The 20,656-nt window shown below is 35.7% G+C and overlaps 1 protein-coding gene across 2 annotated transcripts; it reads right to left on the bottom strand.

The window, feature by feature from the left end:
- Positions 1-146: 146 nt before the first annotated feature.
- LOC126370050 (RUN and FYVE domain-containing protein 2) lies at positions 147-20,363 on the bottom strand. 2 transcript variants are annotated; one of them, XM_050014695.1, is made up of 14 exons: positions 20,117-20,363; positions 16,639-16,817; positions 15,890-15,999; positions 14,996-15,203; positions 14,308-14,486; positions 13,420-13,556; positions 11,463-11,521; positions 10,526-10,651; positions 9,827-9,967; positions 7,538-7,635; positions 4,254-4,395; positions 3,116-3,190; positions 2,471-2,704; positions 147-1,523 (listed from the first exon to the last, which is right to left on the bottom strand). In XM_050014695.1, the coding sequence occupies exons 1-14, from the start codon at positions 20,283-20,285 to the stop codon at positions 1,398-1,400; spliced, it is 1,983 nt and encodes a 660-aa protein (XP_049870652.1). In that variant the 5' UTR covers positions 20,286-20,363; the 3' UTR covers positions 147-1,397. The 2 variants fall into 2 exon arrangements, with proteins under 2 accessions (XP_049870652.1, XP_049870651.1); XM_050014694.1 differs by lacking the exon at positions 20,117-20,363 and adding an exon at positions 16,947-17,478.
- Positions 20,364-20,656: the final 293 nt, after the last annotated feature.

The raw sequence follows: 20,656 nt of genomic DNA, 5'->3' as shown, positions 1-20,656 counted from the left end.
GTTATAGTCTGGCTACGGGGTTTAAGTGTTGATCAGTTACTGGGTGTATTTGTAGGACTTCGAACATGGACTAATAGTTGCTGTCAATAGTTCCTGTTTGGTTTATTATTATTACTAAGGAGTTCACGAGTAATAAAAATAACACATAATTTTCAAGTGTATAATATAATTATATTCAGTAATATAATTAACAAATTCGTTATTTAATAATATTATATACACAAATTCATATAACAATATTACATTGATTTTGTTCAAGCACCACACTAAAACAAATATTCCCTACATTTCAAATAGCATTTTTTTAATTCGGTCGATTTAATTTCCGTAAAATATAATTTATGGCGAAAAATTTTAAACACATAATGGCATATTTGGCAATCACTTTGAATCGATCAATTGTATTACATTTAATTAATTAGGTCATTTAAATATAGAACACATTTCAACAAGCATAATCTCTTGTTTCGTTAATATTTTACAGTTTACATAATAAATAATATCGCTGCAAAATATACGTAAAGATTAATGAACACTTCTTGAAATATAATTATTTATAATATTCCAATATTATAAAATTGAAACTAACATCAATTCCTTTATTTTCTACTTGTTCGTTATAGTTTCTTGAGAAGGAGTATATGAGGGCATTATCATAATTATTCTTCCAGCTCCTGTTGAATATTATGGTATCGCGCGCGATGCAACAAATAATACGGTTTTCGACGAATAGACGCAGCGAATGCTCTCTACGTATATTAAACGTACGTCTACTGGTCCAAGGCCACTATATTTACCGCGTCGTGCACGATTCGTACCCCGTATCGCAGGGGTAGGCGGTACATTTCACACGTGAACATTACATTATAGCTATGATTGTTTATACATTAATAAAGTTCATAGCTTACAAACTAATTTACATATCCGTTTGAATTCATAAAAATAAACAGTTCTTTATTACAGTATTTTTCTAGCTAAGTATTTTATATCTAGATTTAATTCTGTTGGAATTGAACAATTGGAATTGAACATTAGGTATGTAGAGTTAAATTATTTGGTGCAGTTATTATTTTCCATTTACCATATCATGAATTATTTAATTCTTCTATTAGGTATACTTCTATTAGAGCAAAATTACTTAATATTTGAATTAGGCCAAATGCCCTATTTACTCGGCAGTCGGGCCATGGCCAGAGACCTCTACTGCTAAATAATAAAATTTTCTCCACCTACCCGCAGTGGAGCGGCGTGGCAGAATCTGAGGCAGCGTGGTGGAGTTTGCTCCCTCCTCCTTGAGTTGAGGTCTCTGGGACTGTATAATAGGCTGTTTATGTTTTACGTTATGAACATTCTCATTTTGCAGGTACTAAGTATGAATTCTATAACTGTTCTAACTACTACGTTAGTCGTACTTCGGCGAAGCAAGCGTCGCACACTCGAACGGGTTTGGTGTTGCCAGTGAGCGCTACAGTCTTCTCGCTGCATGCTCCGCAGAATATGTGTCCGCATCGTCGACAGTGGTGCTGCAATAATTCGTCAATCTTGGTTATATTGTTCATTTGGGTAGATCTTCTTCTATCGTGTGGGTTGTGAGGTGAATTACCAACCCCATCAACCCTGGTGTCAGGGTTATTACTGAGCCGCCATAGGCCCCTGACATGACTCATGTAACGACTACGTACTTACATCGGTAAGTAATAACAGGCCCAGCGGCTGAAAGTGCCTTCCGAAGCACGGATCTTTTTACTTTTTAGACAATCAGGTGATCAGCCTGTAACGTCCTAACCAAACTAGGGATCACAAAGTGATTTTTGTGATTTGTCCCTACTGGGATTCGAACCCGGGACCTCCGGATCATGAGCACAACGCTCAACCACTGGACCACGGAGGCCGTTTGGGTAGATGACTGAATCAAAGATAAATAATGTGCTTTCTTTCTTTCAAATACATGCCAGTCAAAAATGATCAAAAATCAAAATAAAAAAGAATTACGTAACTGTAGTGTATTGATATTGCTATCCTTGTCTCGGGCGCATACGTCTTCTGAATACAGAGCAAGACAAACAGTCAGTCAATGCGGGACGGGCTGTCTGTACAGAGTGATGGTGTGTTGGCTTCTCTACAGTAACAATTACTACAACGTTTGACCACATTTGTTGGTGATATTTAATCTTTAATTCCTCTTGACGATTTGTAGAAATAAAAATGAGTTATCATTTGACTAGATTGTCATCTAGCTAATTATCAATTTGCTAGCAAGAGGAACTGAGCTGGACACAATGCATCTGTTGTCGTAAGGCAAAAAAAGCATTACAACACCAACAACAACAAACTAACTGTAATTTACTAATGCTCTTTTTGCCAACAGTCGACCTGAGTCCAACAGTCAACAACAGAGTGTGTGTTGAACAGTCTTCTGAAATCTACCTTAGTGCTGGAAGATAATCGATTAGACTTTTATAAGTTTTACCTTTCGTCTGGCGATAGTGAACTCCTTAGTACAAGCAGTGCAGGCCGTGGCGTCTTTATCACTCGTCCACGTCGGCGTGTCGTCGGCCACCGCTTGCGCCGCTTCTTTCTCCAGTAGTTCTTGCAGTTGCAACTTGTTCTCACTCAGTGTAGCGCCAACTTCTTCTAGCGTCTTCTGTGCCTCGCTGTATTGTGTCTTGAGTACGTGCTGCTCCTCTTGTAACGCGAGGTATTTCTGGAATAGACGTAATATTTGTACGTTGTTATTATTAAGTAGATTAGGTAGTTTCTTGGCGAAATCTTTTTACGAGACTGTCCTTTGTTTTATAAGAAAGGACATTGCAGGCGTGAATGACCTGACTGTCCGAAAAAATGTGAGAAAGACACAGCCCCTCTGTAGGATTTTACGACATACCCGTTACGACAGGCAGCTGAATGTGTTCTGTTTTTTATTCGCCCCCAGTCCAGCAGAAGCTTTTAATATTGATATATGAAATTATAACCTGTGTGAGTTGAATAGATACTCTGGGTTGTATGCAATCCCCTTGTCCTACGGGATGTTGGGATATTTTAGTACTATCCAAAATATGACTTTGGATTTACGTATGGTTCACACGTCGAAACGAAATGGTACGAATATGTTTACCTGTCCAATAGATTTTAGGGATTCAACTTCTTGCGTCAGCATTGATATTTTGTCTCGATCTCGAACCATTGATTCCTGTAATAATTATTAAAGTAAATATTGAATTACTTAGTAATTTTTATATATAAGATATCTTATGGCCTCTCTTAGAGTCTAGAATCTAAAATTGGCTTTGCCAATCCCTTGCAGTCTTCAAAAATATCTTTATTCAGTAGATAACATAGTTACACTTTGAATCGTAAATTTTTACATAACGAACGTCTCATCCGCCGTAAAACTACTGCAGCTTCTCACAACCTGTATAGCCGGGGAAAAGAAGCTGCAAGAAAAACCTCGGCACAGGGCCACAAGACGTTCTTTAAAAAAAAAACATAAGATATTGTTATACAATCGAGTAATTTAGCTGCCTAATATCAGTTCTCAGACAGTTAATCCCATGCATTCATACCTTCTAAATAATCAATGACCATATAAGACCTTTTTTGCAAAGTTTCTGTTTAACTACTGTCTTAAAACAGTTGAAAAGCAAATTCTGAATGTCAATAGGAATCTTATTGTAAAAAGTATTATAGCTTTTTTCCGTTTGTATTCGGCACACAGGCGAGTTTTATGACATATACATACATAATAAGACCCCGCCTATTTCGCATGGTAGGTAGAGCCCACGGAATTGACTACTTGACAGTTTTCAGATAAGTATTTTAAAAAATTACAAACGCTTATTTTATACCTCTAATAATATTTTATTTTCTCAAAAAAGCTTTATATAATAGAAAGAAACATGTTTTTATTCAATTATTTTAAATTTCGTGCGAAAACGGTTGGTCACGTGACATTTTTCCCAGCGACGTCACATTTCAACAAACAAATAAACTGTCAAACAGTAGAACCTGAAACCTGATAGTTTTTGTTTATTTTGTGAAATGTGACGTCACACGAAGCCCAATCATGGCCGCCCGTGTTTCGGGTCTTGTAATACACAGATAAAAAAATCGCATTTTTATTTTGTAAAAATAAAATATTGAGAAGTGATAAACAACCATATCCGACATATTTTATTGTTACAACTGTCAAGTCACTTATCTACTACTATCCTGATACGCCAGTTTCGCTTCTTAAACCCTCATGAGGCATTTACCTGTAAAGATATTCTCCACTCGCGTTCTATTCGGAGGTCTCCCTCCGCTGCCACAGCTCTGCTCTCCGCCGTCGCCGCCTTCTGCCCCAGCGACCGGGCAGTCTCCTCCAAATCTTTCCTAGCTGCTTTGTCATCCTGTAACCTACGCGACGAGTGTTTTATACTATGTGTGTTTTTTTGGTGCCTAGTCGGGCGGACACACACTTAACCTAACTTTAGTTTGACGGCTTTTAAACTAGTGCTGTCCTTCACTTACAATAAGAGCAAGAAAGAGATGGAGCTAGATTTAGTCCTGTAAAATTAAGTTGATGGTTGCCCGAATTGACACCAATTGCGTGCGCTAGTGTTTATGTTGGTCCACTTGCACTTTTGTGATTAAGTGACCGTCCGTCCCACAAAATCTTTGTAATAGTCAGTTAATTATACTGAAGCATTTTTTGAATAAATAATTATTTATTTATTTACTATGTACAGGTAGCCACTTAGAACTGAGGGTTAAAAAGGGCACATGAAAGCAATTTATGAGAAAAGCAATATTGCTATTTGACATTCGTTTGCATTGCGCATTTACTTTTATATGCGCAAATGTCAAATTACAATATCGCTTTTTAGATGAATTGCTTCGATGTGGCTCTTTTAAATCCTCTGGATTTCTGATCAACAATTTTGGAAAGTGTCGCCTAAGTTTTCCTGTCTTGAATTGATGATGTTTTGCGTGAGAGATTTCAAATTAAAAATGGCACAACGGATACGGACGCTTACATAATCTTTGAATGTTATTTCCAGGGGCGTTACGGAGCACCGTAACTGAATCCGAAACTATCGGATAACCGACATCCTCGCCCTGGCATGAATTGGCTGGCTATTAGACTGCGATCGAAACTCAGTAATCAAAACAGATATAAAAGTAATTCAGATAATTTCGGATAGGGGCGGAGTCTACATGACATTATGACAGGTTTTTTGTCTGCCCGGCCAACCGACACGGTCCTCTGCATTGTTTATGACTAAGTAATTAGTCAATCATTGTGGGATTGCTATTACAGAACAATTTTACATTTACGACTAATAAATAAAGCCAGATCATATTGTATTTTACTCTTAAAATTCCTTAAAAGTCTAATAGCCTTAACCGAAACAATCTAAAACTGAAGGATAATTCGAAACCGGTAAAAAAAGTACCTATGTCCGTATCTGAAACTTCATATCCGTAACAACCCTGGATATATTATGTTATAGAATAAACAATAATAAGTACTATGTAGATATGTGATGTGTCGTAGTTATGAGGAATGATGAGCAAAACTTACACACAGTGACTTTTACGTCTCTGGTCGACGGCAGTGAGGATTATAGCAAACATTTCAATGTTCTATGTGCGTAAATGTGTACCTACGATTTTGATTAGAGCCAAGGAAAACTCAGTAACCGCTTTTAGTATGACTTACAGATATATGTCCAGTAGGCTCTGCACAGCAACCTCGCCAACGCGGCGCGAATTATATCGAGGTCTTCGACCAATAGCCGTTTGACGTCCATCTACGTAGATAGCATTCGTATCGTTTATTGGTCGAAGCGTTAAATATAATTCGCGCCATAAAATATAAGAAGCTCAAATGTAGCCGGCAGTACTGTTGAGTGTTCCTAAATATTGACAGTTCTCCATAACTGTCCAGTTAAAATTGATAAATCGCTAAATAATGTAGAGCAACGTGGAGTGAATCCCATATGAAAGACGAGTTACGAAAATGAAAAGTCGTCAGTTGAAAAAAGGCAGTTTTGATTGAAAATAACTTTTTCGAAATTAACTTCTTTCTAATCTTTAGAGAATAAATATAACGCTGACTTCGCAGTTAAACGCTGTGCAAAGGGTTATAGTCTACTCAAATAGTGGTTTATTCAAATAGTTTGAGGAACTGTCAAAATTTAAGAACATTCAGCAGTAGCAACACCTGATGGGAGAAATAGGCATTTTGCCATACATTTTAAACCTACAGCTTGACGCATCGGGTGCGTTGGATTGGCAAGTGTAATAAATTTTGTCACTATACAAATCAATGTGTGTTGATTGAAATGTTATGAATGTAAGTAATTTCTTATACTACAGCAAACAAAAATATCTGACGAAAGAAAGTTTCAAATAATAGTTTTTATAGTAATAGATAGTAATTTTGTAAGTATATTTACGTAACTATGTCAGCATTTTAATGTATTAGTCAACTTGTATAGAAATTAGGTAAATGGCATTTACCTAAGTACTCTGTAATTACCAGGAAGTTAATCACACAAGAGCATGCAAACATAAGTGAGTTGATAATGGCAAACCTACACAATCAACACAAATCAAAACAAGCATAACTGTTTCGTGTACAATAAAATACGGTATGCGACTGAATATGCTTTATTATAAATAAGGCTTTACATCACTAGGGCCTCGGATTACAAAACTATGTAAAGTATAAAGTATTTCCAGTATACTAACAGATATACTAGAAGTCAACAAGCGGAACATTTCAAAATACAATAGAAAAAACGTTAATTTTAAAATTCGAGTAGCTAGTAACATCAATGAGATCAAACAATGATTTTAAAGCAATACAAGATTCCTTCATTCAATACACCAGTAATACTTCTTTTCCACTAAACATGATCTGCGATTATTCGATTATACAAGTCAATAATATCTATAAATCTATTTTTGCCTTCGTCCCTTAATGGGAGTTGGTTAATTTAGATTCTAAATCATAGTATCCCTATATAAATTCATAAAATAAATTCAATTTGCACGAAACTAAACAAATGTAAACAGTCTTAATCTAAATTAATATATTAATTTGTGGTCAACAGATTAAGTCTTAATGTTAAACAAATAAACCTAAGGTCAAACATAACAGGTCTCAATATAAATCGCACTTGATGGTCACCACAGCAATGTTTAAGCCAAAGCAACAGTAGCATTACCATCGTAACAATAATTACCTACGATAAAATCCAATATTCATACCAAAAATATTGTTATGATTAATTTATTAAAAATACTGTTATCGAATTGCGATCACTACCACAAGTTCATTGTGAGGGTTTGCCAATATCGAGCGAAGTGAAAGAGTTACCTCTATATGTATCATAGGTAATAGAATTGACGCAAGCTGTGCACTGCTCACACCTAGGTGCGGTCTGATAATTGATATGTGAAGCGGTACGATACTCTAGACAGCACTAACTCCAGGCACTCTTTCCTCGCGGCTGGGATGATGTTATAGTAAAAATAGTGCAAAACCTACTTCTCATCGAGCTGATGGATCGTGCTTCCCATTGACTCAGTCTTTGCTTCCAATTTGGCTATTAGCTCTGTTTTATGTTTCAAAGAACTTTCACATTCCTAAAACAAGGCCAATAACAGTTTAGCTGAATTAAAATGACAACTCACATGATAAGACAATTTCAGTTGGTAGGCGATAGTGTGTGCCCAAGACCCATATACATCGATATCAAGCATTTTGTTGTTAATGGTTAATATATTATAGAAGTTAATGCTGTGGTAACGTATGAAGAGGAGATAAAGTGATGTATTATATTATAATAGTTCAAAACCACGGCATTAGCCTCACGTTATAGCATGAGTATTGATACATTATAATAATATAGACGTTAGTAACACGTAAGGTTTGCTAAGAGGAAATACCACCTGATGCAACAATTGTACGTAACATTGGAACAATTTTTATATACAATATTAGTATACTAATAATAGATAGTAAATATAAAGCTAGTCTCCGAGATGGGCGACAGTTTTGTGATCATTGCTAGAGTTCTTCCGGAAGGGTGGTATTTCCTGGAGGTTTAGTCTTTTGTTTGGAGGTCCCTCGTCCTTCGACTTGCCGCCTTTTTGCGAGCTCTCCGCTTTGAGTTTCTCTAACTTTTCGCCTAGATTGTTTTCGTTAGTGGTGGGAGACCTTAGGGCTTTCATTAGATCATTATCTGGTCCTAGGAAGTGGTTATATTTCTCAAGGTTGGTGAGTATTTTGCCAATTTGCTCGGCTTTCACTTGAAGTCTGGAGACCATTTCGCCTTTCTGCGTGAGTTCCATCTCGCATTCCTTCCGTGCAAGCGCGGCAGATGAATACAGCATTGCATTAGTATTGGATACATAAATAATGTTAGGCCGTTGTTAGTTTGTTAGGGAAGCATATATTGATGCATAAATAGAAATATACATTAAATAAAGATTATAAGATATGTGAAGCTCACAATGTATACATCTAGATGAACAAATGAATATAAGTTAAACAGTGGGAGTAAGAAACACGGAGCGCCAATTAGTTAACGACTGAGGTAAAGAGGTTGTATGGGCGGAATGAACCAAGTTATTTGACACCCACGCTTGTACGTATATTCTCAGTGATTCGTCTGTACTTGTACCATCCTATTGTTGACTAAAAGCTTTGTATAGTAATGTGCATTCTATGTACTACGTCGAATCTATGATTCTGGGATTTCCCTTTGGAAAATGATGACTCAGCGGTCAGTCTTCGTGAGTTTGTATTGATCGAGCTATTTGTTTTCTTTGACACGTGCGTTTTAAGTATCATCGCACGAGGACTGCCATATCCCAAAAAATACTTTTTTTATTTTTTATTATTATAAAATGTTTCATGTCTGACCATCATCTTGATAGTAAGTGTAGATGTGGTTTAAGAAGATTTTGGTGGTAATTACAATTCTGTGCAAATGACGAGATATGAACACAAAAATAGAAATGTCACGTATTATAATGATAATTTTAAGTGAAAGTTACCGAGAGAGTTCGCGACGTAATTCATAGGATACACCTCTGATGTAATAGTTTTATCTACGTTTTAGTAGGGTTGCAACGAATGCAGTTTTAGCGAGGTGAAATATATATATTTTTAATTAAATTTTCAGGTCTTGTTATTTAATTTATTTTTTGAAATACGATTTCAATTTCTGCCAAAATTTACTTTACTAGCCGTACAACGGCGAAGTAGGTAAATAAAATACATAATTAATTATCTTTGAGCGGTACAATACAATACTTATGGGTTATCGACCGCATTCGATATAAAGTTGCAAAACTAGAAGCGAATTTTAAGTTTGGAATGGTTTCCAAATTCGAAGGCTAATATTCGTTACAACCCTAGCAGTTAGAGGTCGCGTCAAAGTGAAGGCGTCTAATGACTTGAACTTGTATTGGTGAACAACGGACCATGATGTTGCAAAACATTGTAAGTACGAGTAACAGGCGAAAAACTATTACAGACAATTAGTAGCTTTACAAATGAACAGTTATTTAAAGAATTCAAGGCCAATTTGAAATTACTTATTTCAAAAATAAGTCGTTCTATAAAACACTTATAATGAAGTTTATGATAAAATTAATTAAAATAAATTAGGTATCTAAGCGTGATTTTTGAATTTGTTGATAAAATTATACCACAGACTTTAAAAAAATATGTTAATTTGTACGGCTAAGTTTATCATAGTGAATAATAATGTTATTTGCACATAATATGAGCCACAGCACCACATACTTAGTAAATTAAGTGTCTTACCTGCAATTTTTTGTACATTTCCAAGTTGATTAATTTTATGTCATCTAGCTGCCTCCTAAGGGATATTATAGTGTCTTGTTTATCATGTATGTCCTTCTCTAAAAGTTTCATGGCTACTTCCATTTCTGCTTTGAGCGAAATCTGAAATAAAATTAAACAGATAAAATACTTTAGTGAGCACAACAGACACAAGATACAGAAATAATTCGCGCATTCAGGACCGATCGTCGTGGAGATCCTTGGGGGAGGCCTATGCCCAGCAGTGGGCGTCGTACTGCTGATAATGATGATGATGACAGAAATAATTACAACAGATATAGAAAGGTACAACAGGCGGCCTTATTGCTTATGCAGCAATTTCTTCCAGGCAACCTTTACAGGGGTACAGGAAACACCCAAATAAATACAATTTTAAAAAGCCTATAATACCGTCCCAGTACTGGCCACCGACCTCCCTTCATTGGAGATACTACTAAGAGATTAGAAAGAGAGAAAAAATAATTTCTCCACTACTGAACTTCTAATATCAGATACCATACCTATATAAAACAGCCAGTAGGATTCGAACCTACGGGCTTTGCATTCAAACTGCCATTATCATTGGGTCACCACGGCAAGGTCATTGACTGCAGATTATAATGATGTCATTTAATGTGTGTGATTATCTATGCGTAGGTTAAATACGGTTTTCCATGTTACCTGCAAATCCAACTCTTTTTGTAATTCATTATTCTTCTTTCTCTCTTCCTCCAATTGCTTTCCAGATTCGCTGTCCTTTTCATTCTTAGATTTATCTGATGTTGTACTTTTGACGCTACGTTTTTCCTGTAATTTTTTGAGGGTTATTTTAATATGTTGATTCACAATTTACCTGTTTTGCGATTTCTTGCGCAATACATTTGAATTTGTATTGATAATGCGAAGATATAAATAGATATCATCGTAAGATTACAGGTATATAGTGTGCGTGAGAGATTGTTTTGTATTGTTTACAAACATTAGACGTTACTTTCTACATGGTATTGTATTGCGTATCTATAGCCATCGGAAAGTACCTCTTAAATCCACGTATACTAAATGTATTGAATTATTAAGAAATAAATTTTATAAAAATAAGGAATGAATTACCAATTCATTTAAAAATGTAAATTTTGGTGAAAGGAGCCACAACAATGATTATCTATGTGGTTGAATAATATCCAAGTAGACGCGACAGACAATATATCAGCAAGTTCTGCTCACTCCGCGAAATATACAGCGCGTGAGTAAAAAGGAAGTGCTAGTAAGAGTAAGGGAAAAGAGACAAATACTGAGAATTATTGAGGACAGAAGAGGCAAGATGATTGGACACCTAATAAGACACGACGAATTCATTAAAAACATCATAGAAGGAAAGCTAGAAGGAAAGAGAGGAAGGGGAAGACCAAGAAGAGCTTACATGGAACAGATTAAAGAAAAGGTTAACGTCGTGTCTTATAGGGAAGTCAAGGAATTGGCCTTTGATAGACTGGAATGGAAAATGCTACACCGACAAGAGCGTGGCTCTTAAATTGATGATGATGAGTAAAAGTAAGCACTTGGTAACAATAAGAAACACATTAAAAAAAGTATACAAGCAATAGATAATTATTCTCACCTCTTCGTCGGACTGCAATTCCGTCACTTTCATCCTACTGTCTTTGGTTAAATCTTGACCTGAACAAAAAAACAAACGTCAGTCGTAAATAAACACAATGCTAAATAAATCACCTTGCCACTTCTACGACTCTAGAAATAACTCACAGGCTTTCATCCAAAACGGTGGTCTTTGGCTGTTTTTTGTTGTTGTATTGCCCATTACTGAATGTACCATAACGGTCGGAGTGCCTAATATAAATGAAGTGAGGTAGCGCTAACGTGCGACGTCGCTGGCATACTAATGCCTACTAATGCTAAGCCGTCGTTTCGCCGGCTGACTCATCAACCGAGTGTCTTATCTGTGCACTTGATTGTCTTTATGTTATTATTCGCCACTTGACGCCGATAGTGAAATTGCTTAGTTCGGGGTTTTTTTTTAACTTAACATCTATTAAATATTTCTAAGTCTGCGTTCCGCGATTATGCTTAGTACCGATTACTGAAGGAGGAACTGATAGTAGCGAAGTCGAAAACACCATGTGACAATGTTACACAAGGGTACACTTAAATTTATAAAGTGTATACAAAAATGCATTGATGTATAATATATTTAAATAATAAATATAATAAAATACATAATTATAATATTACAATATTATTAGTGACATCGTAACGAATACTTAGGGGGTGATTTAGACCACGATTCTGAGTAATATCAAGTGGAATTTTCCGTCGCCAAAGTATGAAACTAAATATAATTTAAAAAAAATGCTAAAATTTTCAAGAATTTCCTGACAGGAAATAAATATCAACTCAGAATCAGGAGAGTTTTGAAACTGACAAACGTCCACCTTTTGTACCTATTTTTATTTTTGCCATTATTAACTATATTAATGTGTACAATAAAGAGTATAATAGTAATAAATGTAGTTCAACAGGAAAGTTCAAAATGTTGTGTGGACAGTGACCAACTATTTTAAACTAGGGCAACGCGTGAGTTTTAAAGTAAATATTGAGTCACATTTAAGCGAATTTTTTATCAATTCATTGCTTTCTGATTGTCTGAAAGTAAGATGATCCGTGCTTCGGAAGGCACGTTAAGCCATTGGTCCTGGTTACTACTTACTGATATAAGTACGTAGTCGTTACATGGGCCATGTCAGTGGCCGTTGGCGGTTCAGTAATAACCCTGACACCAGGGTTAATGAGGTTGGTATTCCACCTCACAACCCACACGATAAGAAGAGATTGCTCATAATAATATATGTTTTATATACTTTTATATTATCAGGGTCAGGAACCACATACACGTGGGTCTTAAACATAGCTGGTGAGGAAACGGTGTCTAGTATATAATATAAACACTGTCTACCGCTTCGGGGATGCAGAAATGATGCTATGTTATGTTAGGTCAGGAAAGGAATGAAAAATTTTGAATATTCAAGAGATTCAATTGGACTAAAGGTGCATATTCTCTTGTGCGGAATCGGAGCTGATGGGCCTTACGCAACGAGCGTCGGCATGTATGCGTTGTCATAGCAACATAGCAATATAAAGCTAGAACTCCTGGGGGTTGAAAAGGCAAGACCTAAGCAATTCATCTGAAAAAGCAATATTGCAATTTGACATTTGCGCATATAAAAATGCGCAATGCAAACAACTGTCAAATAGCAATATTGTTTTTTTAGATGAATAGCTTTGATGTGGCCTTTTTAATCCCCCTGGTATGCTTGCTACTTGTGGAAATTTAGTTACTGCTCATAAATATCACGACGGCAAGAGAATATTACTGCAGATTTTCCTATTGACGAAAACACCAATGACTGCTTAAAATCAATGATTGAACGTAAAACATGTAAATCTATTCTTTTATCGTGTGGGTGTGAGGCAGATGCCCAACATCAACAATCTTGACACATAAAAAAAAAACACAACATAACATGTAAATGTTAAAACAAAAAAAGGGAACTACTCACCTAAAGCATGTTTGAGTTGGTTGTTTTCCTCGACCAGCTGAATCATGCTGTTTTTGGCTATGGCCAGGTCTTCCTTCATGAGAGCGTTGGTTGTCGTCAGACCCTCTACTTTGGCTTGAAGATTCGCTACTGTTGCACTGCAAAACGTAACTAGTTTTAGAAGGCAGATTTTTTTTAAATTACCTCTATCTATGCATAATGTTTGCAATTTTTTTTTAAATGTTTGCTACAAATAAAAATATTAAAGTTTAAAATCTAAAACCCGATTAAAAATAATCGAGCTTTAAAAATGATGAAACTAGAAAATATTTCTCTATAATTCTTCTAAATAGTAATGTTTAGGAGATAGCCGTGGTCGATCAATTTGTCCTTTTCTTGTTTCATACTTTTTAGAACGCGATTTTTCCGTAGTTGGGTTTTAGTTTTTAACCTTACATTCCACAATAAATGTAACATTTTATGTTGTCCCTATATTAAAGTTACACTGTGAAAGAAAATAGGTAAAAATACTATTATTATTATCTGTGTACAAATGATTAATTTACGAAAGACGAATGTGATAAATGATGTTACCGAAATGACGAGTCAGACACTGTAAATTTAAACACCTTTGTCTAAAAATAACCTCTGTTTCCTGTTGTAGTTCTAAAATACCATTTCAAAGATTCTTAAGCTATTTTTTACGAAGGCAATACCAGAAATACTGGAAAGATTTATAGCATTCGTTGGCGATTATTATTTATAACAATTATTATTACAAATAACGGCATTGAACCTTATTAGAATTGAATAGATGCGAATATTTGAATGATTTTTTCCAGGAACCAGAATTAGCTTTGAATAACCCAATTGGGATACAGTCGTCAGCTTATGTGTATAAAGACTTACTTGAGGTGTCTATTCAGTTCTTCGATGTAGTTCTTCTGATCGAGCATGGTGTTGATGTGGCGTTGTTTGGGCTCGGTGTTGGCGTTGTTTCCGCTGCTAGCTAAGTCGTGAGACGAGTTACTGCCTCGCAAGTACAGTGAGAAGTCTATCACGCCCTGTTGACTGTCCAGGTCTTCTTCCTACGAGGAAGATTATTATACAATGCTCGAAACTTTATTTGAAATAGGTTCGCGTTGAAGAAACATTTAAGTGACGATGCGATGTGGCCTAAGGTTGAACACGCTTACATAGAAAACTGGGTAGTTTCCTATCTGATTACTAAATAAAGACAGATCTAAAAGTGACAAAAAACGTTTTTTTTTTCTATTTAACTTATTTATGAATTTTAAAAAAGAAAATTGTAATAATAGGTGCGACATTTTGTCACGTTTTTCTATGACGTCTAAGGTTGCTTTTTCATACAAATTCCACAGTGATTTCGTGTTTTGACGTTAAGTAAAAAGTAACTGATTGGAAACTACCCTATTGAGAAGATGCATAATGACTTCGGCACTGTAAAAATTCTAATTATTACGCAAGTCAAATGTGTAGGTGTGTGTTTGAGTTGAACGTTTAGTGGCGTGGTATAGTATTGATTCCTTCAGAACTGCATATACTCTTGGTAATAATGATGTAAAATCTCTATTACCTTCACACATAAGTTGCAATCCACGACATTAAGGCCAACCAGTAGACCGGTGATGATAACAGCTTCTTCGTTTAACATTAGGGCATGCGGCTCGAAGTATTCCTCTAAGGTTTCCTCGCGATGTTCCAATAGGATCCTCAAGTAATCAGCCAGACGTTTCTGCATCAGCGCCAACCTTAACCAGGCTCTGGCGCGGCCCATAGCCGTCCTAAAACAATTGGAAATTCATAATAACCTTTGTATTTTTTCTGACGCTCACACTCGCAAATATTAGCTCGAATTTTTGAGAATGATGATATGAAGGCATTTTAAAGAACGTTTAGGGCAGGTTATTCTTGTAGCTACTTTTTCTCGGCTATACAGGTTTAGAAGCTGCAATAGTTTTACGAGGACAAAATTATATTTGTTTTATACAAATATATTTGTAATGTCCAGAAATGTACAAATATTTGCAAATACGAATACATAATATTATATATTCGTTACATCACTAGCGTATAGCATAACCAATGCATATAGTATAATATATACTTGGACCTGGAAGCTGTTTATCCCTGCTTCTCACAGAGCCGAGAAAGCCACACGCGGGATTTTATATCAAACTGTAAATAAGAACTTGTACCCCGATCCTTGCTTTCCCAGCTCTGTGTGCATTATTGCACCTAGACGCGTCGCAGGAGTCGGCACGCGTCGATGTCATCGCATTTTACGGCAAAATGCGGGTCGTAAGGCACGGACAGGTGCGCGACGTTGCATTCGCTTGCATACAAAGATTTATAAAATGCTATTACTACGGCGCGTGCGGCTCCTGCGGCGCATTAATTTGCGCATTCACATAGGAACGAAAAGCATTCTTTTCCATTTATTATGGAAGGTTGGTAAGTCTTTACTTACTTGACAGTGGGCAAGTCTCTGACGCTGGCGGTGATGTCAGCCGCCTCTGGGGAATACTTCTCCACCATTTGGAGTATATCCCACAGCTCTTTCTTGGGGCCAAGTAATCCCTGAAATACGCATGTTCATTACAATTTTGCTCACAAATTGTTGGCATTATCTCCTGTACTTCAAGGTTGCTTGGAAGGCATTGCTACTTAGCAATAAGGCCGCCCATTTTACTCTTTTTATTTCTCTTTTGTTTTGTATTTCCTGTTTGTGCAATAAAGTATTTGTTATGTTATGTATTTCAGTCTATTACGTCGAGGTACTAGCATTATGGCTTCTGAGTAGTAATAGCTCCGTGTCTTGTTAGTAAACAAACTAAACTATTCTTTTTTTTTTCCTCAAAGGTGACCTGGAAGAACCTACCTCTAATCTAGTAATTTCTGTTTTGTTCCTGTTATCTTTCTGCATTTGAATTTCACAACAAAAAAGATTATGTAGCTTTAATACGTAAACGTAAGTGTCAGGAAAAACGAATAGTGCAATATTTAAATTTAAGGATTGGTATAAGTTGCGGCCAATATTTTAGAAATAACGACTACTCATTACTTATTCCTCTAGCTTCTGGTGACGAACAACTTCACAAAGAAATATCTATACACGCAAGTAGGTAAGTATTTCGTTGCTATATGACTTTGGAGTGACGATAATGCAGGTGAATTATAATTGCTGTGATTGCATTAAAAGTACGAAGGTAAACTTACCTTTTTAGGTTTGAGGCCATGACGCATAACGTGTTCGAGGACGATGAAGAAGTGATGCAGCGGCAAGTGATCGCTGTCGAGCATCCTTCCATAGCGCAGCGATTGTTCAATCAGCTCCTTCACGATCAACTTTGAGATGTTCACTAGATTACTGCGTTCAATGACCACCGGATCTCGAGCTACAAACAAAGGGCCGGGTACAATACTTGCTACACTGTATCATTTTTAGGAGTTCTTGATAAATGCACGCACAATGGGCCATTTTCACAGTGTAAATGCGGAAAATAAAGCCCACTTTAAAAATTTACCCATTAAGGAATGCATGGGATCGTCTGGCGATGTAATTGCGGTGGACTCAGGGCGAATGTAGGAGTCCTGCATTTCCATATCGTGTAGTTCCTTTAGGCACAGCCATTCGCCGTCTACAGAGACGCGGAAGTTGCACAGGTAGATGGTGTCTTGTGCGCCCGCCATGTCGTCTGGGTTGCCGTCCCCCTGGTGTTGGATGCTCGACGGCAGCCCTAGCTCCGGCAAGGGATCGGCCCCGTGCACCGCAGCGAGAGAACGCATAATAATTCAGCAAATAAAACCAGCAAGCGATATAACCAACACGTTTCCGTGAATCTTGATCACCCCTAAACCATTTCCAGACGCAATTTGAAGGTCAAATATAAACGTCGGAAAACGCACTGCAATGTTTATAATACTAATAATTCAAATACTACTTCATGTTATAAGTCACAACAAGGAAGTTAGACAAAAATATTGTTGTAGTAACTCAAGGACGTGTACTTTACGAGAAAATAGTGCGAGGAAACGGCTTTTCCAGTACTTTCAGAACTAATATTGATTTTCCAGTGTTGTGAGTTATGTGCATGTGAGGGAACAATCAATACTTTCGTGTCGGTGGCGCCGTCTGTCGGAAGGTGCGAGAAGCGCCTCGGGAGGGGAAAACGACTCTTCTTTGTTGTATAGAAGTTCCGGCTTCTGGTCATAGATGTAGTTGTTTAATTAATAAGTTGAATTATAATTTATTTCTTAAAAAAAAACTACAAATACTTATTTTTTTTTGTTTATGTGTGTGAAAACCTTTGCCTCTTATGAGGTTTTAATTTTATTTTAATAGGTATATATTGATTTGGTCATTATTATTCATTAAGAAATGATTTTACGTAATCATTATTAAACATTAACTAGTTTTGCTATAACAGGTTTTCTAAATAATATAAGGAAAGAATGAAGAAAATGCAATGGTATTGGTGCTGATTCATTCAGACACAAACTTAATTTATTTTACTGTGACAATTTGAAAACTATCTCTACCTCTTTCTTAAACTTATCATATGTCTTCATAAGTGAAGGACAGCAAAAATATTTTTAGTCATGTCAAAAATAAGAATACATTTTGTTTACCAGAATTAGCACCATTTTAATCATTATTTTCTTTAGTTTATGGCTCTAACATAATGCTTTACAGAAAACAGTTGTACAAATAATAAAGTTTATAAGAAATCATTTACTCTATTTTGCATATATTTAACCAAACCATACTGAAAACTGAAAATTGAGTTCAGTGTGAATTGTAGTAAGGTATAGACTAAGGCTAAGTAAGACTAAGTATAGTAAGAGTAAGTAAGGTAACTTAGTCTAACATGAATTAGTCTATACCTTACTACAATTCACACTGAACTCAATTTAGTATGTTTTGGTTAACTAAGTATATACTAAGTATAGTATAGACTAAGTAAGGTATCTATACTTAATCTATACTTAGTTACCTTACTTAGTCTATACTTAGTATAGACTAAGTATAGATACTAAGTATAGTATAGACTAAGTAAGGTATCTATACTTAATCTATACTTAGTTAAGGTATAGACTCATAAAACATGTTATATTCATTTTTATCTGTTATAATCTTAAATTGTATAGCATTGTAGAGTGTAGAGAGAATAACTACTTGTAATGAGGGACTTTCCAGGCGAAATAAAAATAAAACTAAATAAAAAGGCCCAAATAAAAAAGATGGAGCTCTACAGATTTAACATGATAATTAATTAATTATCTATTTTCTCATTGCTTGGGTACATAGCCACTCACTCCCACTCATGGAAAAAGGTGATAATTTATTACAGTGTATTTGTATTTCCTAGTCATTAGCAATATCATGTACTCACTTTAGAACCCTGTCGCACAATCATATTTGACATTTAATGAGGATTCTGGTTTAATTTGTCAAAAAAGTTAATGTGACATGGTTGCAAAGTGTATACATATTAGTACTCGTGACCGTACATCATTTATGTAAATTACAATGAGTCTCATTGACTATACACATAATAGTGGTCATCTGTACGTCATGTCACATTATCTTTTGCTTACTTATCTTTCATTCGGATGGTAACTCTAATCTACATATACATAAGTAAACTCATGCCTATTTCTCATCGGGTAAGCAGATTCTATGGATAATATTCCATTTGCTTCAATCCTGACATACTTTTTAGTCTAATCTAATTGCTACAAAAATTATCATGAAACCAATACCTTGTAACATCCTAATATTCATTATACTTGTAGTACTAGTGTGTTTATAAAAAAGAATAATATAACAACATTAAATAACAAATAAATTGCTCTTGGTTTTGTGGGCAATTTGTGTTGTATTGTAATATTTTATTTCAATAACAAGAGCAGCAAACTTACTTCTAGCTCAATGCATTAAAATAGTGGTTATGAATGTGTAACCCTAAGGTTGTCTGGAAGAAATTGTGCTTCTCTTCTCATTTTGTAAAATACTTATACTACACTAATGTATTCAATGGTTTGAAAATAGCAGCAACCAAAAGGATAGAATTATAGTATTGAATGAAGGACTTTTCAGGCTATATTCACCATAAACAATATAGATGGTGCTGTTCAGATTTAACATGATAATTACCTATATTCTCATTGCTCAAGTACATAATTAATATAAATAATATAATGTAATGGTAGAGGCATATATAAAAATAGTTGTTGCTTGATATTTGGATCAGATATGCATAGAATTATGTTGCTACCTATATTACTTCTCTTTATTTAAATCAGAATGATAATGGGTGGAAGATGTGTTGTGCCTGGGCGTAATAACAAGGGCATTTATAACGTTTATACCCAAAAACAAAGATAAAAGATGCATATATGTCTGTTATCCATGAAATTAGTAGGTTAAACAAAGGCAAATTTAGACAGCACTATCAATATTTTTTTAGCCTGAATAAGTGGCTCATTACATTTTTACTTGCCGTTGAATGTATAGTTGCGAACGTACTGAAGTATGCAAATACATCGGAAAACAATTAAGTAGGAGGTGGGCGCTATCTGCTAGTGAACAATAAGCTAATAACCCCAATGGTTATCAAATTCAGCGCAGCATTTGAACCACCACTATGAAATGTTCAGTTATATTAAATTACAGTAAAGTATGATGACTTACTTTTGGCACTGTAGTAATATGATTTATCCGGTTTGGACAACAGAAGTTCCGGCCATTTGTCCTCTTTGTTGGAAGAAGTAGACGGCGACCTCTCAAACAGACTAGACTTCACAGACGTCGTCGACGTTGCCGGCGACACTTGCACATCTCTCTCGTTATTTGATGCCATAATTATCTAAAAATGATTATTAACATTTCGCAAAAAATCAACAACACAGATCGAGAACAGAGGACGCGTCAATATTATGTCAATGTCAAACTGACAGCTACGTTTTTTCCTTCGCCCATATTGGTCAGACTAAGATGATAAGACCATTCTGCCTAAAACTGATAGAGGTCCGCACTTTTTTAGGTTTTGGCTTGACTAAGCATGGATTTTGGCCTGATTTGAACATAGTGAAGAAACGGTAGAGTGTTGTAAAAAATAATAAAATACATGACACAATTTGGCACAAAGATTGCGAACAAGAAAATAATAATAATTTTCATTTTAATGTTGTAATAATTAGTTACCAGCATGAATTTTGTATATGAACATCC

The sequence above is a fragment of the Pectinophora gossypiella genome, chromosome 10, assembly GCF_024362695.1.
Source record: "Pectinophora gossypiella chromosome 10, ilPecGoss1.1, whole genome shotgun sequence".
Classification (NCBI taxonomy): Eukaryota; Metazoa; Arthropoda; class Insecta; order Lepidoptera; family Gelechiidae; genus Pectinophora; species Pectinophora gossypiella.
This window is presented reverse-complemented; position numbering and strand designations above follow the sequence as displayed.

What these genes read in the sequence shown, in the direction of transcription:
- LOC126370050 (XM_050014694.1), bottom strand. Translation starts at nt 17,208, where the DNA reads ATGCGTTCTCTCGCTGCGGTGCACGGGGCCGATCCCTTGCCGGAGCTA. An exon ending in TCCCATGCATTCCTTAATGG is followed by an intron (nt 16,818 to 16,946) that starts GTAAATTTTTAA and finishes CTTTGTTTGTAG; the next exon opens with CTCGAGATCCGGTGGTCATT. An exon ending in ATCCATCAGCTCGATGAGAA is followed by an intron (nt 4,396 to 7,537) that starts GTAGGTTTTGCA and finishes CTCGTCGCGTAG; the next exon opens with GTTACAGGATGACAAAGCAG.